The sequence below is a fragment of the Periophthalmus magnuspinnatus genome, chromosome 11, assembly GCF_009829125.3.
Source record: "Periophthalmus magnuspinnatus isolate fPerMag1 chromosome 11, fPerMag1.2.pri, whole genome shotgun sequence".
Lineage (NCBI taxonomy): Eukaryota > Metazoa > Chordata > Actinopteri > Gobiiformes > Gobiidae > Periophthalmus > Periophthalmus magnuspinnatus.
In genome coordinates this window covers 25,395,964-25,423,342 of record NC_047136.2, presented here as the reverse complement: position 1 = coordinate 25,423,342, position 27,379 = coordinate 25,395,964, and the positions used below count along the sequence as shown (strand labels likewise).

Genomic DNA, 27,379 nt, shown 5'->3' with positions numbered 1-27,379 from the left:
CCCGGGCCTGAGTTTGACATATGTGTTCTATAATATGGCTTTTAACCTTTTTATTTCATGGAGACGCCACCAGGCTAAGTTATAGGTCTGATCTGTGGAGTGGTGACCCCACAGTCAAATGCATGCTTACTTTTGAGTGACCTGTCAGGAGCAGTAACCAACAGAGACTGTGGACCCATCTCCAAATACTGAACTACTTTACCTCAGCTGGAGGATTTTACCGATGTTTTGAGTTGATGGAACAGGGCTGTAGACTCAAATTCTGGCCCCTGGGCACAAATTATATTGGTGAGCCCACACTACATGTTGTCTAATGAAAAATAGCAATCACAGACTTTATGAAGGGCCCCTCCCTGTACTGGGCCCTGGGTAAATGGTCTCCTTTAACCCCTCAGTCCAAGTAAACCCACCCAGTGCTCACCCAGACGAGGGTAGAATATGCAAACAGGTAAACTCCACAGTCTGGGAATCGAACCTGGAACTGTCTTGCTGGGAAACGTAAGCGCTAGGAACTTAGCTAAATCATTTATTTTCAGTATTAGTCTAGTTTCAGTCAATGATGTTGTAGTCGACTCGATCCATAAGTTATAGTTACCCAAAAATATATGTTTCTCATGGACACGGAGTTTGTTTATGGTCTGGTTTAGAACTCAAAATCGAAAAAGTCTCTACCTGTTTCCCTCATCCGTTTAGGTTTTGTTTCTATTCAAAAATATCAGTCCTTTCAGTCGACTAAAAACTGTACTTCCTTTGAGTCATAGTTGTAATTGCCAGAAATAGATGTCACTCTCAATCCTCAGTACTTTCTAATTAGTTTCACTCACCAGAGGTCATTCAGTCACATTGGCAAAATCTATCACAAATATTTGAGTTGATAAAATGAGCACTGCCTAAGTAGAAGTACAAAGTCTGGTCCAAGAAATTACTCAAGAGTAAAAAGTATTTGGGAAAAGCATTACTCAAGTAAGCGTAACATGAATTGTCAGGACATAACACCTGATTTATAATTTAAAGTGAATGTAATTTGATGGACAAAACCAAAAAAAAACCCAGAATAATCCGCAAAATCTGACATAAAAAGGAGAAAAACTAAATTATATCTGACGGAGCGGTGCAAGAAACACAAAAGTTCTAATCATTTGATATTGTTGACATAAATCTTTTGTCACTTGTAGAGTTGGGGAAGAGTGAGAAGTGTAAATTTTATTCAAGTAAGAGTACTGTTACCTCAAAAAGAATAATACTCCAGCAGACGTAAAAGTATGCTGCTAAAAAGTACAATTTCTTTAAAAACTTACTCAAGTACATGTAACTACTAAGTTCTACCCACCTCTGCCTAATACCAATTATTATCTCCACTGAAGCAGAGCACAATGTACGCAGAGTGGCATTGTTCCTGTGGTTACAAACACTATGCCCCCTGATGTCAGCGTGTTTGGAGCCTTTGATAAGCTCAGCTACAGAAACACTCATGTCTCTGTCTTGATACGACTTGATGAAGCACTGTCTAATCAACACTAGGGCTTCCGCTGCTCTGCTCTTATCACTACCTCCAGAAACAAACTTTTTTATCTCATTAAATGTGACTCATGTAACTGTACCCGCTGTCGCTTTAAACATGTTTGTGTAAGTAGGACGCACAATACTCATATACTCAACCTAATTTTGCAGGGTTTGTGTGTTAAACATGTGAATGAAACAAAACACAACTCCAGGTCTGTTTGCGATGAGAAAACAGTATTAGAACATGGGTCAGAAAATAGTGTATATGAGCCCTTTAAAAATGACATATTTTTTATGATATTTTGGGAGTATTTAGTATTAAACTATGTCATAGATTTTACATTTTGTTCATCCTAAATAGTATTATTCATTTAAAATGGCTTCATCATAGAAACAGGTCCATCAACTTCCTGTTTAAAGCTGCAGAACTGATAGGCCCCGCCCCCTCATAGTGGCATTTCACAGTAGACTTTCATTTGTGTGATTTTTCGTGTTAAAAATCGCTGTGATGTTATGGAACATGTATGACCCGAGTCTGAATTTTTTTTGACTAATCACAAGTAGGAAAGGGTTAATAAACAGTAACATCGCTTATCATGATAAAAAGGTTAGGCAATACGTTTCAACGTATGCAAAAGATTTGATCAAATTTGGAAACCATAATGTTCTCCGTAGTTGTTTTCATTTATAAAACTTATTTTACCATGGAACCTATTCATAATATTTAAATTATAATTATTCACACAGAACATTTTACACTATCAACAGCTTTAATAATTATCATGATGTAATCGTCAATCGCAATTATTTTGGGCATGATAATTGTGAAGGTAAATTTCAGTATCGTCCCATGTCTAATCGCAAGTAAGTATAGAGTAGTGGGTGGAGATAGGGGGTAGGTGAAAACAGGATAGATACAGGATTACTCAAACGTCTAAATCAAGATTACTTGTGGGGACCATGCACATTATCATTAATATTAACTCTTCTAAGTATGTTTTGAGAAAAATAGACACGTGATTCAGGGTTTGGGTGAGTTAGGGTTAGGCATGAAATATTATCACACTTTTAGAACAATAATGTGAGGTTTAATTACAGTCGGCCTAGTCTCTTGTGTGTGTAATGTGTTTTTAAAATAAAATTTCTTATCATAGAACGTCAACATGTGGCATCTTTCTTTTGAATTGTTGCTACTGCCCACCACACTGCTATCATATAAACTATATTTCTTGCAGAATAAGCTCCATAAACCAGGCCTGTCATAATAATTACTATATCGAGTTATCATTGAATACGCGACACATTGAACAATACTGTTTGCAGGTCATATTTATCGGAGGTACTTTTTCTTTGCCTGTATTTTGTTATTTTTCAGTTGTACGATTAGATTTGAGCTGTAGAGGGATGAATAAATAACTTCTGTCACTTTTTTAGATACAAACTCAGAACTAAAGCGTTTCATTTTGCTATTTATTCAACATTTGTTATCATGACAGACCTACCACCACCAGCCACTATTTGATCCAAACTTTCACAGTAATCGTCCTTGTAAATGAACAGTGAATAGCATGGACAGCTACGACACTCCCCTTCAGGAAACATGTGACCAGCCAGACTAGTTGTACAATGTGTTTGCACACGGGGTTAAAATGCACTTTCTTCAATCCACATCAGAGGAGTTTGCACATTCGTCCTTCATATGCAAATGAGCTCTGGATTGGAAAGCCTTGTTTCGGTGACTTGGTTTGTTTCACTATGTATGAGCCGGTGGTGCTATTGTGATGTGCAGCAAAACCAGAGCAAACCAACCATCGCACCTACAGTTTGTTGTTATTGAATGTCTCACTTTAAAAGACCTGTAATGAGGGTTTATATTTGAACATGCTACATCAAAATTAGGGCTAAATTTGGACCAAATCTGGGTTTTAATCTGAGCCATATACACTAGGACAAAACTAAGTCTAAAAAGAAGTCAAAACAAGCATGAAGCAGGACTAAACCCGGGCCATACCAAGACAGGTACGCAACCTAAAATGTCAATAATACAAATAGATGCTAAAACAAGACTGGACCATTGGCCATTATCAAAACTGGGACAAAACTTGGATCAAGTCTGTGTTTTAATCTGAGTCATGTACTAAATCAAGACTAAAATGAGGTTAAAACAAGCATGAAGCAGGACTAAACTTGGGTCAGACCCGGACCATACCAAGTGAAGTACTCAGCCTAAGACGTCAATAATACAAATAGATGCAAAAACCAGACTGGACCAGTTTTAAGACAGTTTTAAACCAGTACTGAACCAGGTCAAGTTGTCAAAAGACTCCCATGAACCCCATAAGAACAGGTTTTGCATGTTCCACCTTAAAAGTTTTTATTTGTGCACACACCATTATCAAAATTGGGACTAAATGTGGACCAAATCTGGGTTTTAATCTGAGTCATATGTACTCAAACTAAACTGTGACTAAAACGAGGTCAAAACAAGCATAAAGCAGGACTAAACTCGAGTTCAAACCCGGACCACACCAAAACACGTACGCAACCTAAAAACCAGACTGGACCAGTTCTAAACTAGTTTTAAACCAGTACTGAACCAGAGCTAGTTGTCAGAAGACTCCTATGCCCTTATAAGAATGGGTTTTGCATGTTTCAACTTAAAAGACCTGAAAAGGGAGTTTTTATTGCACATACACGATTATCAAAATCAGGACTAAATATGAGTTCAAACCCAGACCACACAAAAAAACAAGTATGTAACCAAAAAAACAGACTTTACTAGTTCTAAGATAGTTTTAAACCAGTACTGACCAGATATAGTTGTACAAAAAACTCCAAAAGTACAGGGTATCCCATTTTGAGGATTGCTGTTGTACTAAAAGTAAGGTTCATGATATGTACATCGAAAATTTGGAAATAGACTCAAACAAGGTAAGTAAGCTCCACAGTTTGAAGACCACCGCTGTGAGGAAAATATTATGAGGATTACAATTTAAGACATTTATGGTTCATTTACATAAAAAAGTGAATAATCCTAGAACTAAACCTGACAGGACTAAACTAGAACTAGAACAGGACCATCCAAAGTCTACGCCAGGACATGTTTGAACTCACCCTTAATGACCTAAACAGATTGTAAATGGCAAAACCAGGGCTCAACTAGGTCCAAAATCAAGTCAAACCAAATCAAAACGAGAGCTCAGTTCTAAACCAGGGATAAACTGGTCTAAACTGGTACTGCCAAGTAAAAAAAAAAACTTAACTGGATCTAAACCAGTCTAAAAGGTACAATCATATAAAGACCACTGCCCTATTGATTCTCTGAGGATCACAGACATTTTCACTCATGTCTCAGGTCACACATTACCTGATTAAACCGGGACGAACCTAAGACTAGAACAGAACCAAACCAAAGTCTACAACATGACTACACTGGGCTCACACCAGGACCAAACCAGGAACTGTCAACACACCCTTAGATAAACTTTACAGATACAGGAAGCTACCAGTTGCTCTCCACCTCCTTCCAAGTAGCTCCCCAAAGGATTTATGAATTATACATACGCTGAATAACTCAAATTGGATCCCTCGCGTGCCTATTATTACAATTGTAAATGTTTAACTCTGTACTCAGGCCAAGGCTCGCCGTGGCTCATCAATTTCTTGAGCGCACTAAAATTGATAGCTGTGTGCCATTTTCGTTTTGTAAAAGTAGCTCACCGGAAGAAAAGTTTGGCGACCCCTGATATACGAGAATTGCTATAATCAAGACTGCACTTTATGAACCCTTTCGCATCTTATCGAGTGGGAAAAATGAACTACAATTCCACAATTCATCACTAGAGAATATTTTCCCCACTACAAATCAGAAGTTATAACTATAGAAAGAAATTGGTTATGCTTTACGTGTATCTGTTCCTATAATGAGGATCTATTTTGTCCTATGCAAGAATTTGACATGTATGTATTTATTTGGAAATCTCATTGAAAGAGTTTCCTTGTAGTTCCCCACACATAGGCACACTCATCTGTCCTTGCTATATCACGTTATAATAATAATAATAATAATAAAAATTGCACTAAGATGATCATTTCTTATTCTACACATTCATTTTCCAGGCTTTCTCTTACAGATGTCTATCATTTTGTGGCACTGGCAGCTTGTTAGCCCGTCATTCGCTCCCTGCTGCTGCGTAATGCGTAAAGGGAGAGCGATTAGGAAGAGCGTGGGGGATCATTAAGGGACAGGAGCGTGCAGTGTGTCCGCGTTGGAGTGCGCACTGGGCGGCAGGACTGCGTAAAGAAGGACGCTGTGAACCTGGTGCTGACTCTGCGCAGTTGACATGTCTTTTTTTTAAGTTACATGCACTTTATTAACAAAACAAAACAATATAAAACCCCGTGGAGAGTTAATTATTTCACCAGCTACAAGTGTTTTTGGTTGAGAGTGAAAATCAAAACATTATTAAAACCCACTGATTCTTTGCGTAAGCCTATTAAGAGTTAGACAAACTTTATCGATCCACAGGGGAAGTTACTGGGACAAAGTATCTCACAGTTTACAATATAATAACAAAGCAAAGAATAGATGTTGATAAAACTTAAATTACAAAATAAATAAAGTAGCCAAGTACCCATTACGTCTGCTGTCGGATAATCCACAATCTAAACAGTTCCTTAGTCTAATTTAGAAATAAAAAAGAGATTAGACTTGGTGAATAGATATATAGATATAGCCCAATTTACCAAACAGAATCCAAAGACAACAAGCTTTCCTATATTTATTTTTCAGGCGTGTGCGTCGCTGTGTTTTGCTGCCCCTCTGGTCACGTTACCCTTACGCACGTACCACTAGTTAGCGAGTGTTCCTTTTGCACGGTGATTAAGGGGGAGGACCAATAGCAACAAAGGAGACGGGGAGGACGCTAGCTCCGCCTCTCCCTATCTCTCCGGCTCCGTCCGCGGCTTTAAACGTGCATGCAATCCCCGAGTTGACCCAGAATCTTTAAACTCTTCTACCAGTATCGAGTCTATGCGATAAAACGAAGAAACACCAGCTGTACCAAGCAACGAGACAACTTTGGACACCGCTTTTGCATCCAAATACACGGTACGTTCCTCTTGCTTTTTTACGCGTCGGGCTGTTGATTGTAATAGCTGGATTGTGAGCGCTTTACGCAGAAATCGGTTATGCGTAACGCTGCTGAAATGTGTCTCCTTTCATCGCTGCGTTAGTGTCACTTGAAATTCTCACTTCTTTTGCGATCTTGCAACGAGCTGCGTGCGTAATTTAATCCTAGAAATGGCACGTTATATTTAAACCGCTTTACGCACGGGGATATCCAAGAAAATAGGTGTAATTGGCCGACAAGGGACATTGCATTAGTAGGAGGATGTATTCCATTGAGTGCAAAGTGTTTTTATCAGCGCTAAATGGCCGCGATCGTTACATAAAAGCAAAGGACAGCACCTTTAAGACCATTTAGCTGGAGGTAGTTCTTGTTTTTAATGGCGCACAGTGAAATGAAATAACTAAGCGGTTTCTATGGGGAGCGTGCAGTTTTGTTAAGTACCTGGGGGTTGTGTGTTGTGGGGGTAAAGAGATGGTCAATATTAGCATTCCTCTGCGTCCTTTTTGGCTACAAGGGTATTGCACGGCTGCTGCTGCTGCACTCCCCTGTCTTATGCTATAGGCTGCCACAGTATCAAGACCTGTCTGCTGTAATTTGGGTCCATTGGAAAGCTCTAATGATGTAACTGTTCTCAAAGTGGTTAGCAATAGTTTCTAGTGAAACGTGCAGTCTGCTTTTCTGGGATTTTTGTTTCGACACGTAATTTTTAGTTACTTGTGCGTAAAATAGTAGCTTACATGAGGTAATAAGGAGTGAATTAATGAATCACTGTACCATTTCTTCACGGTTTTAGCAGGGATTTTATGTAAACTCAGATTTTGAGTTGGTCTTTTTAAATTTATGGTAGATAAAATAGTAGCTTGCATGTTCAGTTGTAGAGTAAGTTCATTAAAGAAAAGAAAAAAGCAACACATTGTTCATTGTGCAACTTCTCCATTTAAGCAGAAATACTGAAAAAATCAAATTACACTTTTCGCAAATTTGCTAAATTGACTAAACATTTTCAACGAGATATTTTTGTGTAATGAAAAAACACTATACAAGTTATTACACATTTTTATTACCAGCAAAGTATCGTGCACTTCCAAGTACAAGTTTTAGCCACACAGACCAAAACACGTCTTAGTGTCATTGATGTCATTGGTTGCTGGGGTTTTTGAAGTAGACACAGCGCCTCTGAAGTGCAGCCCGGGGCACTGGAGTCAGCTGTGAGGTAATGCCATAAACAGTGGAGGATGGTGTAGAGAGGATCCAGTGGTCAACAAGGAATCTTCTATCTTGTCTGAAGTGGGGGGTGGCTCCACTGACTCTTGTTCTAGCTCTGTTTGTGATCATTTGCCAGGTCATAATGCTAAGTGTTGATATGTATTTAATATGTTCTTGTGTATTTCATATGTTGTTGTTATTGGTTGTTACTTATAATATGTTACTGCACTAAAATCATCAATGTTTAATTCCCATATAACCTGTAGCTTGTTATAGAGACAGAAACTTCACAGTATCACAAGGGGAATTACTTGGTTACAGCAGCTTTACAACAATCAAACATAAAAACGCGAGTGAAAGACAAGGCATTAACAACAGCTAGAAAAAAGTACAGAGCTCCTATTGGTTTCTGGTGTCAAGGACCAACTCATGCTGCTACTGCAAGAAATGCCGTATCAACAAAAGCTTTCTTTTTGTCACACAGTAACCAAGAGGGAGGTCTGGGGACACATGAAAGAAAGAAAGTCTATTATGTGTGTTTTGTTTCCATTCAAATTCTCAGTTTAAGCTCCAATGATGTTTGAAAAAAGCAAATATATACATTAAAAACTGTCCTTTGCTGCCCTAGAAACGCTAAACCAACTGTGACCTAGGTGAAAGTTTAATTAACTGCACAAATATTTCATCAAGCAGATAATGACTTGTTGTTAAATTGTTTCTTTTGTGGTTTTGTTTACATTTTAGTCTGACATAGTGTCTCTTTTTTCTCATTACAGTCATGGCCGACCACATGATGATGCCGATGCCCCACGGCTTCCGAATGGGCATGAATGGACCCCCCCAGCACAATGGCCAACCGGGCATGCGCAACCTCCCCAATGGACAGATGATGCACTACCGTGGCCCTCAGAACGGCATGGAGGCTGCGATGCGCCAGCGACAGGGCATGGTAGGGCCCGGCGGTATGAACGGCCCTATGGCTAACCACCACCCCCACCACCAGATGATGTCCGGGAATATGATGTACAACAACCAAGGACCACCCCAGCACCCACATCACATGCACCCCCAAGTGCAACCGCAGCAACCGGGTGGACCCCAGCAGCAGCAGCAGCAGTACCACCCTGGAAACCTTACTTCCCAACAGCTTATGGCTAGCATGCACCTTCAAAAACTCAACACCCAATACCACGGACACCCTCTCAACCCGGCGAACGGGCACCACCTTCCCAATGGGGGGCAGTACCGCATGGGGCACAACCAACTGCCAGGGATCCAGCACATTGGCGGAAATATGGGTTTCAACGGCACAGACATGGACTTGATCGACGAAGAGGTCTTGACGTCGTTGGTTCTCGAACTCGGTTTGGATCGCGTCCAGGAGTTACCGGAGCTTTTCCTGGGACAAAACGAATTTGATTTCTTTACGGACTTTGTGTGCAAGCAGCAGCCCAGCACAGTTAGCTGTTGAGGACGCTCTGGACATTTGGATGGCTGGTTGTAACCTTCCAAAGATGGACCGTAGTAGCACAGCAAGATGAGACAATCCCCCTGTGATGTTTTGGGTGTTCTGTGTCTCTGTATTTGACTGTCTTTTGGGTCAAATGAAAAGCGCGCACAATGATTGATCTTGTGCCATGTTTTTAGCCAAACCATGAAGCAGGCATCTGGCCCCTAGTGTGCCTCCATTGCCAAAGCTAAGGGCAAAGTTTAAGCTGGAAAGACAACAGGAAAATCAATCTAACAACACTTTGAGGTGTATTGAAATGTATTTTAGTCACCAAGTAGCAGACTTTATATGGACTGATTCATAAAAAGGTAGCCCTCAGAATCAGTTTCTACAAAGAGGTTTGTTTTTCTCAAATGTGTATATTGAAGGCTGGTTCTTCAAAAAGTGATGAAATTCTTAAAAGGGAGTGATTTCCTTGGAGAGAGGTGTGCAGCATTTCTGGGTGACAGGGTTTCTCGTCTGTGGGTGAAGTGTTGATGATTTAGCGTTCAATGTCATGTACCTGCCTTCATCTACTGTACCACATCTGCTCCCTGCTAATTAACTGGAACAGCGCAGTGTGGGACTTAACCAAGTGTTCACGGAGAGCTAGCAGCTTATAGCAGAATGCTCTTTTTAAGCAGGCTTTGAGCTATTACTTAAGAATAAAGAAGGCTACGTCCACACTAATGCTTTCTGTTTTCACCAGTAATGTTGTTGCCTTATACAGCCTCTGTTATTACTGCCTTTAGTATCAGGTGCACTTACACTGAAAAAGTGCACACAGTTTCTTTGTAAGGAATGGGTCCATGGTGTACTTACAGCCTTAAATGTGTATCAGCATGGACTGCTCAAACACTGTGTTTATTGGTTTAGGCAAATCAACATGCTACTGTATTTTTGAGCAGGGGTCAAAATGACCTTTTTACTGTATGGGTATAAATGCGTTACTTACCCCATGCTGATCATGATATGCTGTTTGTTATTTATTGAATGAATAAAAGTGGTTGTAGAATGAAAATCATCATGTCTCATTATGGCTTGTCAAATTGAACTTTGCTACAGGATTTCTGGAACAATTTTGGAAAAGTATGCCCATTCTAATAATATAAAACTACGCTGTGCACACGAGTCCAAGTCCTAAAATGGCAAAATGTCACAAAGCAACATAATGCTAAGTATTAGTGTGGACGCAGCTTTGGCTGTGGTTTTACATTTTAAAGGGAAACTGAAACATTCCCTCCTCCACTGTTGTCCCACTGTTGCCCGGTGTGCTGAGGTGATTGTTAAAAATAGGGTGTTTAGCCAGTCCATTTTGTGGATTCAGCGCTCTCCCATTAGTTTAATCATTGTTTAAAGCTGCCACCTGTGGCATTGATTCCATTAGGCCTGAGAAGCACAAAGCGTGCAGAGTTGTTGTTTTTTGCCATAGATTCGCTTACACTGCTGCTTTTCTACTGATTACATTTAAATTACATGTTCTCACACGCTTGTCTTAATTGAGGTCGGCTTGCACATTCTCCAACGACTCAATAATTATAAAACGGACAGCCAGGTTGTGTGGCGTAGCGTTTTGAGTGCATTTGGTAATTAGGTTTTTGTGGAGGTTGCTGCTTTTCCGCTGCAGGAGGACTTGTTCTGCAGAGAGTGGAGCAGGGTCAGAGCCGCTCCACTGCTCTGTGCTAATCTGCTCCTGTCTCTGTGGAGATCTGCCATCATCAGGCTCTCCAAACTACGGCCAAATGACGAGTGAGCTGCAGCCTCTCACTATACCAACGGCCTTAGCAACTGTGGCCTCTGATCATTGCTATATCAATAAGCCTTCTTGTGTATTGTATCTTTGTACTGTAGACTAGAAGTGTTCAAGTTGATCTAGACATATTTAAAGAACACATATTATGCATTATTATGGCTTTAATTCTCTTTTAAACATGCTTTTGGTCATTCTGGGATAAGTATTACACATTTTATCACTTAACATAATGTCTACATATGGAGAATGTACTTCTTCATGTGGCATTCAGACACTGGAGCTCCCTCTGCTGTCAACAATGGGAACTAACATTTAGAAAAGATACAATTTAAGTTATTTTTCTCTGTGACTGCTATGCTAGTAGAGCCAGGCACTCTTTGTGAACACAGTTTGACCGCAGAATGAATCCAGTGAGGTTAATGATGGTTAATGGGCTTAAAAACTGCGTAGGAGAAGCTGGAGTTTTATCTATGACGCAAGACTTTGAACAAATTAAACAAGCGTGAGTGAAACAAATACAACTTCAGGTATGTTTTTGAGAAGGGGACAGTCAGTTTTGCATAATATGTGTTCTCTAAGGTACTTTGAAACTTTGTCAGGTGTAGATGTAACAGTAGCCGATTTTTGACGTGTTGACAGAGAATATACTCTCCTATGTTTCTGCAGAGTGTGTAGATATGGTATGGGCTTAGAAAACGAATGAAGCTTTAAGTCCAGGTGAGAGGGCTGCCTCACTGTCCAATGCAGCAGAGAATGTCCACTTCACTGATGGTACTGTCTCAAGATGGTGGTGAAATGTCAGATTGTACTGCTTGTTCTGACTTGGGCTGTGTTCACACTTGGTCCTGGTTTTGTTCTGGTTTGAGCCCAGTTTATTCATGATGTAGATTTGTTGTAGTTCTGTTCTACTTAGGGCTGCAACTAAACTGAAATGTGAGCAAGTACAATTCAACAATCAAATCACAAAGGCTGCAAGTATTTCTCTTTATTGTTTCATCTGTAGAAAGATGTTTTGAAATTCTTGTATTAGTTTTTTAGTTCATATTTCAGTCTTTAAAATGTTAATGCTCCTGGAGTTGTTTACAATGTGCAGTCTAAACACAATCCTACTTTTAAAATATGTATTGCAGATCACAATCACAATACTTGTCTGAAAATCACAACTGGATTTTCCCCAAATTTGTGCAGCCCTAGTTCTAGTCCAGGTTTAGTCTTGGTCTAATCCGGGTTTATTCCCGGGTTAGTCTCAGTTTTTCTGTGGTGTACACAAGTGTGAGCGCAGCCTAACACACTGTTTATTTGGGTAAACCTCTTTATGTCCCCCCTGTACCCAGATCCCCAAAGCTTTTGTAATGTTATTGATTCTATTTTAAGAAAATGTATTTATTTTCAAATAAAATATTTATTTAAAGAATTAATTTTTGTGGTTATGAAATTTTGTAATGGTATAAATATGCATCATTTAAAGGCACTGTATCTGATTTTTATTGTCTTAAAATGTCAGCAACAGAATGAGTTCATTTTAAACAGTTAGCAGTGGTTCAAAAGTTATTCCTCACTCACCTTATTCTTTCAGAATATTCTAATTATTCACCATGATGAGTATATAAGCACTTTTCACAACAATCAGAAACCAGAGTAGAGCAATGAAAACACCTGTAAATTCACTGTTAGCATGCTAGTTGTTGTTAGTTTTACACTGATGGCAAACCTCTGCTCTCGCTGGCCCCTGAAAGTCATGAAAACTCATTGCTATGGATAATTCGGATACGGATATGCATAAGGTAAATGAGGAATGACTCTGGACCACTGCAGTATATTTACACTGAAGTAGTTCTGTTTATTTATATCTCTTCATATCATTTATTATTTATCACAAGTTTTACAAGACGGTAAAAATCCAGTTTCACTTAAACTATATACAAGTTGCAAATTCAATATAAAATGTTGAAAATGTTCCATCTTTGGAGTCATTTCTATTGTTAGACACTTTTCCACCCACAGTAAGTGATGAGCAGTCAGGAACAGTGGTGCAAAACTAGCCGCCTTTCTGTATCATGACTCAGCACTCCATCAGCACAAATCTCCCATCTTCCCCTTTTAGATCTATCTTTATGTTCTTTTAACGCAGTAAACATGCACACTGTAGTCGACTAATTCTATTCCCCCCCATTGGACGTATAGGCCTTCTGTGATTGGCTCCCGCTGTAGGAAGTCAAATGCTATTTCAGGATATTCACAGAGACATCCTGTCGCTGTGAGCCAGGATATCAATCACCATAAATGACATGGCTCTTCCCTTATATGTCCACATACTGGCCATTTCCGAGCTGTTGTAATGAAAAAGAAACACTGAAAACAGCCATATAAAGCATTTCACTATAGCTTTTAGACATGATCATAATGATATTTCAGACTTTTTACGTAATGTGAGCATGACTTTTTTCTTTTTTTTTTTACAGAAAATGCTTGGATTACACATGTATTTGAGTGTCCTTTGGTGAATATGTTTTGTTACTTCAGTAAAAGTACAGATACCGGAGCAAAAAAATACTCAAGTAAAAGTATCACATGAAAAAATCTACTTAAAGTGTTAAAGTGCCTGTTTCAGAATGTACTTAGACACTAAAAAGTAGCAGTGATTTTGATAAAGATTTGTGCAGAATTTTGTTCAACAGAAACAACTGAATTGATTTTTTCCTTGCTGTTTGTTTTTTTTATATTTTTCTTTGCTCAAACTACAAATGTGGTAAAAAATGATCCCCTCAGGCTTTTCAGCAGGTCTCAAACAACAAATAATACTTTTTTTTTAACTTTTCAGTCTAGTTCGAAAATGTAGTGGAGTAGAAAGTACAGATACTGCTCTCAAATGTAGACGTAAAAGTAAAAAGTATCCAATATAAGTACACCTACCTAAAATCTTAGCTTACTTTACTTTACGTACTTTACTGCTTTTACTTTATTACGTTCTACCACTGATACTACTTACAGTAATAATACTTTTGAAGCTCTCAAGGTCACAGTACAAGGCAGAGAAAAACACTTCAACAGACTCATGAAGTGCATTAAAAGAAAAACAGCGGCTAACAAACTGCAGGGGTTAAGGGGTCAGGTGCAATAGTAATGTTGGAACAGGTGAGTGTCCAGAGGAGGGTGCTGGCTGAGATGACACCCAGACGCTTAACCTGGGCGAGTGGGTGGAGGGGATGTCGGGACAGGAATTCTGCAGTGCACCTTGAATTTATGAGCATGTGTTATGTTTTGATAATGGAAGCAGAAAGCTGAATGAGCCACATGCTTTGGGTTGTCCTCATACAGCAGCTAACGGCATCGCAGTTTAATACGTGATTGCACTGATTGTATTTTAAAGAGCCATATTAGTCGATTTTCTGATCTGTGTTACAATGTTTCCTCGTCAAAAACAGACCTGGATTTGTGTTTTGTTGTTTCATTCACATAAGTTTAACACACAAACCCTGCACATTTAGGCTGAGTTCTTATCTCAGACAGAAAACACAGGATCGACCAAAAAAAACCCTTACGGTTAGCACTGTGAAAGCGCTCTAAAGGAGGTAGTGACTTAGCACGGAGAGCAAAGGGAGATGGGACTCAGAGCATCAAAAACAAAGATGAAACGTATTAAAAATGTTCAAATGTTTTCAGTGAATATAGCAGTTTCAAAACAATAAACAGTAACATGGTGATCTAAATATGTTATGTGTTAGCGATGAATCATACCCCCCCTTTAACTCACAATGCTGAATTAGCCATGTTTGTATTTAAAGGGTTAACCGTATTTTCCAGAGTATAAGTTGCACTGGAGTATAAGTCACACCAGCCAAAACATGCATAATAATGAAGAAAAAAAACAAACATATATAGGTAAAATGTAGCTGTTAACTTGAAAACTACCACTTCATGACATCACAAGGTGGAACAGAGCATTTTGAGCTTTGGAGATGTACAGACTAATAAACCAGGATTACTCAAACATGTGTGAATGAAACAAAACACAACACCAGGTATGTTTTTGATCAGGTAACAGCATTAGAACATGGTTTAAATCTCACAAGAGTCAATTCTGTGTAATATAGGACCTTTAAAACAGCAGAAGTGCAAGATTTTATTTACAGACATCAATTAAAAAACTTCCCCAGTATATTTTAAGGAGCAAACATTAAACCTTGATTAAAAGTCTCAAGACAATTTAGCACTATATGCCCCTTTAAGAGCTGAAAAAAATTGTCCCATTAAAATTCTAATTAGCAGCACTGGAAAGTCATGTTGGGAATACCTGAAACGAAGAGCTGCTTAAACGATCAAGGCTCCACTTTGTCCTTGAGCTACGGAACGGATTATTAAGAAGTCACAGAGACGCATATAAACCAGCACAAGAACAGGCTACGAACCCCCGTCTCCCCAGGGTTCAGTGAAGAAAACTGAAGGTTAAATAATATAAATTAAAAAAAAAGAAAAAGTTCAAAATGGACAGCTTTGGTTACCGTAAAAATACAGTAGATTAGTGAATAAAAAGTGTTATTTCGAGCATTTTCTCTTTCCTGTTTCAGTTGAAGCAGTTAAAGGTTAAAAGGCCCTTATTACGCTATTTTGTGATCTATGTTATTATGCCTTAAAGCTCACAAGAATCCATTTGGTTTGATATAGGACCTTTAAATAGCAAAGCTGTGAGAAATGTATGTAGAAAACCTGCAGCTGTGGTTACCGTATAATTAAGTCACTGTATAATTCTCTAGTTAGCAAATGTCAAAGCATTTTTTTTAGCATTTAGTTGCAGGTTCGGTTACTGTAAAAACACACCAGTGTATGTTTTGTTTTTTGTTTTTTCTTTCCTATTTTAGATAGCTTTTTATGAGTTCAGCGGAAGCAATTGAAGAATATAGAAAGTAAGAAGATGTGACAAGAAAATATGTTAAATAAGGCAGCTGTAAATAAATGTAGAATACTCTAGTTCACAAATATTACAGTATTTTTATTTATTAAATTCAATTTAATTAAATTTACTTTTATTTATTTATTTTTATGTTGTTTTTTTAAATTCAGAATCAGTTTTATTGTCAGGATTCAAAAACAGGAACATTCTTGTCATTATGGTGCAACATTAAACAAAGAATAATGATACAAACTATGATCAAATGAAAATAAGTTTATGCATTAAAATAAGTAAAAATAGACTTTGATATACTGGTACAAAGCAAAGGACAAGAAGCAGAACAGTTACAGTATTTTTAACATTTTTTTTCCTATTTTAACTAATAGAAGCAATTGAGGTTATGAAACAAGATTGTACTGCAATGTCCACCACGACGGCTTTGCTCTGTTGTTTATCCACCACCACAATGTCCAGTTGGTCCATTATCATTCTGTCAGTCTGTATCTGAAGTCCCACAGACATCTGACAGCTCCAATGATGTTTATGTCCAGAGTGGGATTCAAACCACTAACCTTCAGCTCAGTGGAAAAATACTGTACCAACTGTACCAACCCTGTAGAACTCGTCATTTGTCCAGTTTTAGCTGGCTTCAGTTTTATTAGTGCGTGCTAGTTGTACAGTGATGCTATTTCCATTACAATTGCTGACATACTGCATGTGAATGTTATTGGAGTTAGCAATGTGGGTGAGGTGTCTTGCTCAATTACACAATAAGTCTGGACGAGTTTGAAACTGGTTACACACATTTGTGCCACATCATAGACTTTATAACACAAGACCAGAGCTGGAACGTAACATAGTAGTAGTAGTAGTAGTAAATTAGTAAAGTACTGGACTTCAGTAGAAATTTTAGTTATCTGTACTTTACTTAATGTTACATGCTGGCACCTCTTTGCCCCATTATTTTCCATATATTTTATATTTATGCTTGTTTTGGGGCGTGGCAGGCCGTCTGTCCATGGCTCACTGTCTTTGCTCTCTTTCATTCGTGCTGGCTCTGTGCACCGCCTCGCCTTCCACACCTGGGGAGCGCGCTCGTCATCGGTGCAGGCTGCTCCACACCTGTTAGCTGCACTTAGCCTTTTTGGGTTTGACCTGGTGGGTCTGGCTGACCTGTTTTTGCCTTTTGTTTGTTAAGGTTAGTTTGGGGATGGTTTTAGTTTTAGGTTAATGATGTCAGCACTGGCTTCTACGACCCTGTACGGGGTTGGCCCGGTGCCGCATCCTCTTGTTCTGTTTGGCTCATCAGGTCCACCTTTCTGTTGTTACTTTGCTTTGGGCACGGGAGGGGGTTTGAGGCATTTTATCGTAAATTTAAAAAAAACAAAAACTTAAAATAACCAATTTATTTTTTTGTAACCTGTTTGACTAATACACCAGTGAGGTACTCCTGATCAACATACTTACCCTTACTTTACTTTTTCTCTCATTAAACAGAATTGATAATACATACTGAACAAAACACACAGTAGTAAACAACTCGGCAGACATTTAATTTGGATTTGATTCATTAATTTCTACTTTCCCAATCTTAAAATGAAAATAAAAAATAGGGGAATAATTCATTTTGGTCTCTAAAACCATTACTTACATTTGGATTTTGCATTTTAAATCAAACTGTGCACAAACCATAAAGAATCCTGAATGAGTTCCTATTTCTAGTTTTACAGTAACTTTATGTTCCTTTCTGAAGAAGAAGAAGAAGAAGAAGAATGCCTTACACTTGATGCTTTGGTTTGTTGAAGCCTCTCAAACCGCTACACTGGGGTCATCATTCTTTCACTCTATACTTGATAGTGGTAAGATACAATTGTAGCCACAGCTGCCATGGGACAGACCGACTGGATACAAGGCTGCCAATCTGTGCCATCAGTCACTTCAACCACGACCAATCATTCACACAGTGTAACATGTTTCATTTGCAAAAAAGAGTGCCACTTGAAAAAGTCATTGGAGGCTTGTAGTTTATTTTTAGTATAGTAATATTTTCAAAAGCCAAACGTATTTTACTGCTATCAAAATCTAATTCCATCCCTTCTTGATAAAATCCACTTCACATTACAGTGGTCCCTCATTTATCGTGGGGGTCACGTTCTAAAAATAACCCGCAGTAGGCGAAATCCGCGAAGTATCAGCTTTATTTTTTTACAATTATTCCATTTGTTTTTTTGCTGTAAAACCCCTCACCACACATTTTATACACTTTTCTCACACATACTTTAACATTTTCTCACATTTCTCTCTTGTTTAAACACTCAAAGTTAAAATCTTCGTATATTATATCCCTCTTCCTCGATGATCGCTTTAAATGTGTTGTTCGCTCCTCATATTCATTTCGTTTTTGACTTTTATTTTGTCTATTTTTACACCACATTACTCATCTAGCAGCGACCTAAACCGCTCTGAAAGTGCCTTAACTTCAACACTCTAAACTAAAAACTGAATACATCAAACTTTCATTGACTGACACAGTTACACCATGAAAAGTGAGTGTCCAAAAGTAGAGCTGAAGAAGATGGAGCGAGATTGAAGGTCTGAACAGGGCGCTTATGGCACATGTTGAGCATAAATCAGCACACAGCCTCAGTGGGAGGACACATACGGAGGACAGGACAGGGACATGCATTTGACTGGTGCGTGTCACGGCCGTCCTGAGGAGATGGAACGTGCTGTTCTAAGTCTGAAGGACACACACTCACCGCTGTCAGGGTGCTGCCCGTGTACTGTACGAGCCTGGGAGTACAACATGGCAGATAAGAATTAAAGGGGCCATATTACGCTATTTTCTGATCTATGTTTTAAGGTTGTTTCCTCGTCGCAAACAGACCTGGAGTTGTGTTTTGTCATTCTCACATGTTTAACACACAAATTCTGCACACTGTATTTAGGCTGAGTTCTGCTCCTAAACACAAAACACTCTGTTCCACCTTGTGATGTCATGTAGCTAAACAGGAAGTGATCCACTGTGTTTTTAAACTCCACACACCTTCATTTCTAGAATCATTTGGATCATTTCAGCCCTGGAACTGCCAACCTCTACAGAACTAAAAGTGAAAGGAGCTGTTAACTTAAAACAAAAAACAAAAAACAAAAAAAACAAACTTCCACTTCATGACATCACAAGGTGGAACAGAGCATTTTGGGCTTTAGAGATGTAGACAGACTGATAACCACAACTCCAGGTATGTTTTTGAAGAGGTAACAATATTCTAACATGGCTTAAGCCTCACAAGAGTCAGTTTTGCATAATATAGTACCTTTAAATCTAATATAAATCTGGTTTCTAAGTGTTTTTAACCATGTTTTAATAGTATTCCATATATTTATTTACTCAAACTTGTATTTCTGTTGATTCATGCATGTTTGACTAAGTCTGTATTGTCAGATTCCATGTCAAAAATGTCACATAGCCATTTTTTTGACAATAGAAACATTTCAGTCTGCTGCTTGTAACAGTGAAACACAACTATGAAGAGGCGGGGCTTCTCGGCTCAGCAGTTTTGAACAGGACATGACTGGACCAGTTTCTGTTATTAAGCCATTTTAGATCAATATAGAGGTTTAAAAAGAACAAAATGTAAAATAATAAAATATGTATGCTACAGTTTAACACAAAATACTCAAAATTATACAAATATAGTTGCTATACTATGTTTTTTTTTTTAAAAGTTATTATAAGTTTATTTTATTTTTACTGGGGGTTTAGTTGATTAAGACTTATTATATTATTATACTACAAACTTCTGTCTTGCGTCCCATGTTTCCCTCACATTTGTATATCCACTTAATGTTCCTCTCCCCCTTGTAAATATACACTCCATGTTGTAAATGTTGGTTTGCAAAATAAATAAATAAAAAAAAATCATATTGACCTATTTACTTATTTTCTTTGCTTTACTGAAAAAATAAAGTTAAGAAAATGTAATCCTATCTCTGATCTGAAAACAAGACATGACGACATATTTGTAGAAACACACAAAGCTGATGAAAACTGAACAATGTGTCCTACCTCAACTCTGCAGGTGACACTCAGATCTATGTCTCACTGCAGCAGGTGAATATGGACCAGGGGATTCACTCACTGCATCCAACAGATCAGTGTGTGTTTCTCCAGATAAACTCAGACAAGACTCAAGTCATCATATTTGGCCACAGAAACATAGAGAAAGTGTCAGCAGTCACCTCCAGTCTCTCTCTCTAAAACCTTCAAATCAGGCAAGAAATCTAGGGGTAATAATGGACTCAGACTTGAACTTTAACAGCCACATCAAATCAATAACATCTGCAGCTTTTTACCATCTAAAAATATTGCAAAATCAAAGATATACTGTCAAAACCAGACTTGGAGAGACTTATCCTGCATTTGTCTCCAGTAGGTTAAACGACTAACGTCCTACTCACTGGCCTCTCCAAATGAGCCTAAACACAGCTGCAGTACATCCAGAACTCTGCTGCTCGGGTCCTGACTAGAACCAGGAAGTACTTCACATGTGTCCTGTGCTCAGGTCTCTGGCTCCTGTGGCTCAGAGAATAGACTTTAAAGCAGCTCTATAAAGCACTTTGAATTACCTTGTATCTGAATGCGCTGTACAAATAAACCAGCCTTGCCTAAATAATAGTAACTGGAAATATTGTGACGACACTGAACGTCTCACAGTGTTATATTATTATTTCACAGCATGTCTTAACCCCTCATGGGCTTCACATATGTTGTTTAACAAGACAGAAAGAGATGTGTATGAAGTCTGTGCTGGCAACAACAAACTGCTGTTATTAAACTATTCAATGTAAGAAATGTTTACAGCGTGTCTGATGCTGTTGACAGGGTTCATTTGCAGCTACAGACAAGCGATAGGTTCACTGTTCAAAAAATAGTGGGATATTGTTATACACCTTCTTTATCATTAGCATAAATTACAGTCTGCTGCTTTAACAAACTCAAAACATAAGAAAAGCATCATTTTAACTTAAAATTACCCACAAAGAACAGCACTCATCAAACCAACATCAACAAAAAGATGCTCACTTACAGCTTTTTTCTTTTTAATTAAGTAGTTTATTCCATTAAATAAAATCCTTCTCTTTGCTTCTATGTGCAGACTTAATTTTACATTCCATAATTAGAACATAATGACCAAACCAGATGTTTTGAGGGTGTTTCTCTGTTGCAGTTGTACAGTATTTACCATCATTGTGTTTAATTAGGAGCGATGTAAACCGGCTTCCATTGCCATTCTGTGTTGTGTCTCATTTAAAAGATTTATGCAAATAACAACATCGCAAAGTGAGATTGTTCATTCCCATAGATACTGCTGACAGCTGTCTCACACCTGTTTCCTGCTTCACTCAAATGCACCATTCTTAGCCAGAACATTTGCAAATCAACAGCTTCTTGCAACGATTGTGGTTTAACTTACATTATCTTAAGTAAACACAACAGCTGCTTCAAGGGCCTACAGTGGATTTTTTTTGACACGTATTGAAGTCAAACTGGTGTTACCCCAGTACAGATACATTGTATACACAGCTGTTTAAGCCAAAATAAGTCCATTGGGTTCTGTATACCAAAGATCAAGAAGTTTACTGCACGGTTAGCATGCTAGTTGGCCCTCGCCACTCACGAAGTGATGGCGAGGGGCATTGTTCTTCCTGGGTTTCTTCTTCTTATTATTATTTTTTTTTTTCTCCCCCTGGGATCGCAATTTTCACCCCCTGAACGTCAACGAAAAGTCTCACATGGGGGTATCAAATCGACCGGCTTGGCAAAAAATTCAAGAAAATATGCATCACGAAAATTACCCACACACACTGGCTCGACAGCGCCACCTAGAAAATTCAAAATTTTAAAATGAATTGGGAGCCGACATGCATTTTTCGCCTTAGCTTGACGAAATTCACACCAGTGATAGAGCTCATGGAGTAAAGCAAAAAAGCCAATCATAGTGCTGCCCTAGGACGAACAGGAAGTCGGCTATATTGAATCGAAAATTCGCCAAATTTTTCGCAGCGTGTTTTCAAAACGCTACTAGTCTCAGGTTTTTGGTCCAAATGAGCTCAGATTTCACATGCCACATCCAGACACATGGGTTTTCAAAAGTTATCCACGTTTTCTCCAAATTCCACACGGTTCGCCCGTACGCCGCCACCGAAATATGCCTTCGTTTCCTGTTTTTTCGATGTCCTCTCACGACCACAGGCATTGCCCTACAGAGCTCACATTCACATCACATATGCGAGATTGTGGCATGAATGGAATGCAATATTAATTTTAATCAAAATGAACACTATAGCGCCCCCTACCATAGGGGTGAAACGCAAACATTATCGGATTCCTACGAAATTCGGGAAATAAATTGGGGGCATGACGTGGACCAAAAAATAATATTACGGGCATAGGTCATTTTTCACACTTGGCCACCAGGGGCGCAAAGACTCCAAATAAAATCATTGAAAAATGCCTGACACGCACATGCATTGGTCTACACAGCTCAAATTCACATCACACGTGTGATATGAGGGTATTAATAAAATGGATTATTAATTGTAATAAAAATGAACACTATAGCGCCCCCTACCATAGGGGTGAAACGCCAACATTATCGGATTCCTACGAAATTCGGGAAATAAATTGGGGGCATGACGTGGACCAAAAAATAATATTACGGGCATAGGTTTTTTTTCACACTTGGCCACCGGGGGCGCAAAGACTCCAAATAAAATCATTTTAAAATGTCTGACACGCACATGCATTGGTCTACACAGCTCAAATTAAAATCACCCATGTGATATGAGGGTATTAATAAAATGGATTATTAATTGTAATAAAAATGAACACTATAGCGCCCCCTACCATAGGGGTGAAACGCCAACATTATCGGATTCCTACGAAATTCGGGGAATAAATCAGTGACATCAGAAGAAACAAAAAATTACATTATGGCCATGAGCCATTTTCCACGGTTGGCCACCAGTGGCGCAAATACAAAAAAAAGAAAACATTAAAAAATTTCTTATACGCACATACATGGTTCTAGACAGCTGAAATTCTCATCACACATGTGATATCAGGGTATTAATAGAATGCACTATTAATTGTTATCTAAATGAACACTATAGCGCCCCCAACAGTATTGGTAAAATACACAACTTTGTCCGATTGGCATGAAACTTGGGGAGATAATTGGGGGCATTAAAAGGGTCAAAAAAGTTAATTACACCATATCTGTATTATGTACGTGGTTGCCGGTGCAAAGCCACAGACCCCTCTCATATAGAGTCAGGGCCACACAGCCCAGGCCCACACTGCATATTAACATTGTTCTTCGTTTTTCTGCCAAAACAATCGCATTTTTCACCCCCTGAACATTCACGAAAAGTCTCACATGGGGGTATAGAATCGACCGGCTCTGCGAAAAATTTCATAAAATTGGTGTCGGCAAAATGTCCCATGCCCCCCTGACTCGACGGCGCCACCTAAAATTTCACCCCTATGGGATGGGACAAGCATAAATATGAATTGAAGCACTGCTCTATGACAGACAGGAAGTCGGCCATTTTGGATCAAAAATTTGCCACTTCATTCGCAGCGTGTTTTCAAAACGCTACTAGTCTCAGGTTTTTGGTCCAAATGAGCTCAGATTTCACATGCCACATCCAGACACATGGGTTTTCAAAAGTTATCCACGTTTTCTCCAAATTCCACACGGTTCGCCCGTACGCCGCCACCGAAATATGCCTTTGTTTCCTGTTTTTTCGATGTCCTCTCACGACCACAGGCATTGCCCTACAGAGCTCACATTCACATCACATATGCGAGATTGTGGCATGAGTGGAATGCAATATTAATTTTAATCAAAATGAACACTATAGCGCCCCCTACCATAGGGGTGAAACGCAAACATTATCGGATTCCTACGAAATTCGGGGAATAAATTGGGGGCATGACGTGGACCAAAAAATAATATTACGGGCATAGGTCATTTTTCACACTTGGCCACCAGGGGCGCAAAGACTCCAAATAAAATCATTGAAAAATGTCTGACACGCACATGCATTGGTCTACACAGCTCAAATTAAAATCACCCGTGTGATATGAGGGTATTAATAAAATGGATTATTAATTGTAGTAAAAATGAACACTATAGCGCCCCCTACCATAGGGGTGAAACGCCAACATTATCGGATTCCTACGAAATTCGGGGAATAAATCGGTGGCATCAGAAGAAACAAAAAATTACATTATGGCCATGGGTTATTTTCCACTGTTGGCCACCAGGGGCGCAATGAATTGAAAAGAAATTGGCACTTGGCACTTTGACTTGCATGTCTATGAATTATATCTACTCCTAGGTTTTTCATCCGAATTACATCAAACTCCACATACAGCATGTACATATGTCGATTGTCAATAATCATCCACGTTTTGGGGATATTCTTTATGGTTCATGAGTAGGATGCCCTCAAAATATGACTTCGTCATTGGATTTAAATTCCTACACGACTTTTCCTTAAGTGCAAATGAAACCTATCTAGTCCTAGGTTTTTCATCCAAATTTCCTCAAACTCCACATACAGCATGTACACATGATTATTGTCAATAATCATCCACGTTTTGGGGATATTCTTTCTGGTTTATGCACACCACACTGTCAAAATATGACTGCTTTCCTGCATATTTGATTCCTTCTCACAGACACATGGATCAGCCTAAAAAGCTCTAATCACTGATGCGGATTAAAACTGTGAATAGAGAACCATAATAAACATGTGGCCAGTGACCTCCATAGCGCCCCCTACAGTATTGGTAAAAAACACAACTTTGTCCGATTGGCATGAAAGTTGGTGAGATCATTGTGGACCTCAAAAGAGGCAAAAAAGTCCATTCCACTATACCTGTATTGTGCACGAGGTTGCCGGTTCAACGGCGTGTACCTCCATTATAATGTGTGGGTCACACATATTTATGTAGAAACTGTGTGAAGGGGGGCGGATTGCGGCCGTGGGGTGGCGGGGGAAATGGTGCGTGGGGGGGCGGTGGCCAGCCCCGGGCGGTCGCGTGGGGAGGCGGTCGTGCAGGGAGGCGGTTGCGCGGGGAGGCGGTCGCGCGGGGGGCGAGGGCCATCATCGCCGCTTGCGGCTTTAATTGTTGTTAGCTTCACTATTATGAGAAATAACTGTGGACCACTGCAAACTGTTTTAGGCTATATGACCTAGTTTTGCTTTTTCACCCATTTAACACAATAAAAATCAGGTACAGTACATCCCCTTTAAATTGCATATTAAAGGTGAGCTACCAGTTTCACTAAAACTTCGTAAACATCATTACATTTAAGATTTTATTCAATACTTGCCTCGTTTTTTCTAGTTAATACATTTCATTGAAGTGTATCTTTTTACTTCCTGGTTGGACACACGCAGCACATATGGCATAACTGTTACCTAGCAACCATAATGTTAACAATTCATTTATTTGTATTAGTCTAATTTAGATTGAAGGTTTAAACTTTTACACTTTGTGGATGGAAGGATTTGGATTAAAAGTCATCGCTACTTCCTGCTCCCTGGACCCGCTCAGCTCCTCTGCCTCCGACCCAGCTCTCCACGACCGGTACAAACCTCGCACTTTCCGACCCAGTTCACCTCGACCTCATCTCTGACCTCGCTGCCCACGACCCGCTCAAAGACTACTGCGAACAACCCTGCTCTCAACTGTCTCATCTGTCTACCTTCATTTGCATTATACTCTCTGTAAATAAACTTTGTTAAACTTTGCACCCAAGTTCTGAATCTTTGGTCTCCTCTGTCAGTCGCTATGACAGATCAATATGTATTATCAAACCAAACCATTCGAAAAAAAACAGGAACAAATGTCATATGCACTTTTAAAAGGTCCTGTATTGCGAAAAATGTATTCTTGTGAGCTTTAAACCATGTTAAAATGTTGTCACCTCATCAAAAACAGACCTGGAGTTATGTTTTGTTTCATTCACACATGTTTGAGTAACTCTTTATTATTAGTCTGTAACATCTCCAAAGCTCAAAATGCTCTGTTCCACCTTGTGATGTCATGAAGTGGTGGTTTTCAAGTTAACAGCTCCTTTTAACTTTAGTTCAGTAGAGATTTGTAATTCCAGAGCTGAAGGTATCCAAATGATTCTAGTGAAGGTGTGTGGAGTTTAAAAACACAGTGGAGCACTTCCTGTATCACCACATGATGACATCACAAGGTGGAACAGAGTGTTTTCCATTTGAGAGAAGAACTAATAAGCTTAAATCTGCAGGGTTTTTGTGTTAAACATGTGCAAATGAAACAAAAAAAAACACAACTCCAGGTCTGTTTGTGATGAGAAAACAACATTATATCATAGATCAGAAAGTAGCTCAATATGGGCGCTTAAAGTGACAAATTTTCCTCTTCCTTGTCATAGTTGTTGTTCTATTGGAAAGAGTGATGGACGCACCGCTAGAGAAAAGTTACATTTGTCCTTGGCTAGTGCCTTGGCCTTTGGAAACTTTCCCTGCTGAGTTTAAAATGTCAATTACTCCTGACGTAACAGAACAGGATGGATGTTAGACCTGTCAAAAAGTCGACAGCTTGTTTGCTTTACTGCTCCGGTGTTAAGTCTTGAAAATAAATTTGTAGTGGTCGTATCAACATAAGAAAAGATACATTGCCGGGGCGACCGTGGCTCAGTACGTAGAGTGATCATCCCATAGACTGTATAAAGAAGTGGACTAAGCGAGTGTGCCTGTTGTTAACGCTAGCGGGACGTGACCTCGGGGAAAGAAGACGCCTGATTTGTCTGTTATTAATGTTCAAATCTTGATTGATGGACAGAATAGCAAAATAAAAACACCAGGATCATGTAGCGCGGGTTAATACGAACATTTTAAGACCAAAGTGACAAGTCTGAGAGCAACAGTTACAGAGAGAGGAGCGACGGTTTTTCAATAGAAAGTGAATTGGAACCAGAGTTGATGGAGGCGGGAGCATGCCAAAGCTCACTTTCTATTTGGAGCGCGGCAGCTAACAGGTTACCTACGTCTATTTATATATATGTGTGTGTGTGAATGGGCGTGTTGATGTAAAGTGCATTGAGGGCCCGTAATAAATATGTTTTTTTTTGTATTTGATCCGCAAACAAGTCGGTCATTTATTCATCATTCATATTTCCGTTACCTTGTTCAGACACTCGCTATGTTTGTGAGTTCAACATCTGTGGATTTGAGCCATTGGGCCAATCACAGAGCAGCATTGTGGTTTTGGGCGACCCAGACGAACCAAAACAAACAGACGTACAGATGTAAGGCTATTTTAACAGAAACAAAACATAGTGGAGGGAATT

At 39.1% G+C, this 27,379-nt stretch overlaps 1 protein-coding gene across 1 annotated transcript; it reads left to right on the top strand.

Annotated features, from left to right (window-relative positions):
• The first annotated feature begins 6,459 nt into the window (after positions 1-6,459).
• On the top strand, positions 6,460-10,351 carry cited4a (Cbp/p300-interacting transactivator, with Glu/Asp-rich carboxy-terminal domain, 4a). Its single transcript, XM_033975019.2, has 2 exons — positions 6,460-6,613; positions 8,618-10,351. Exon 2 carries the CDS (start codon positions 8,620-8,622, stop codon positions 9,310-9,312), a length of 693 nt encoding a protein of 230 aa, XP_033830910.1. The 5' UTR covers positions 6,460-6,613; positions 8,618-8,619; the 3' UTR covers positions 9,313-10,351.
• Positions 10,352-27,379: the final 17,028 nt, after the last annotated feature.

Coding starts and splice junctions, on each gene's coding strand:
- cited4a (XM_033975019.2), top strand. CDS start 8,620: ATGGCCGACCACATGATGATGCCGATGCCCCACGGCTTCCGAATGGGC.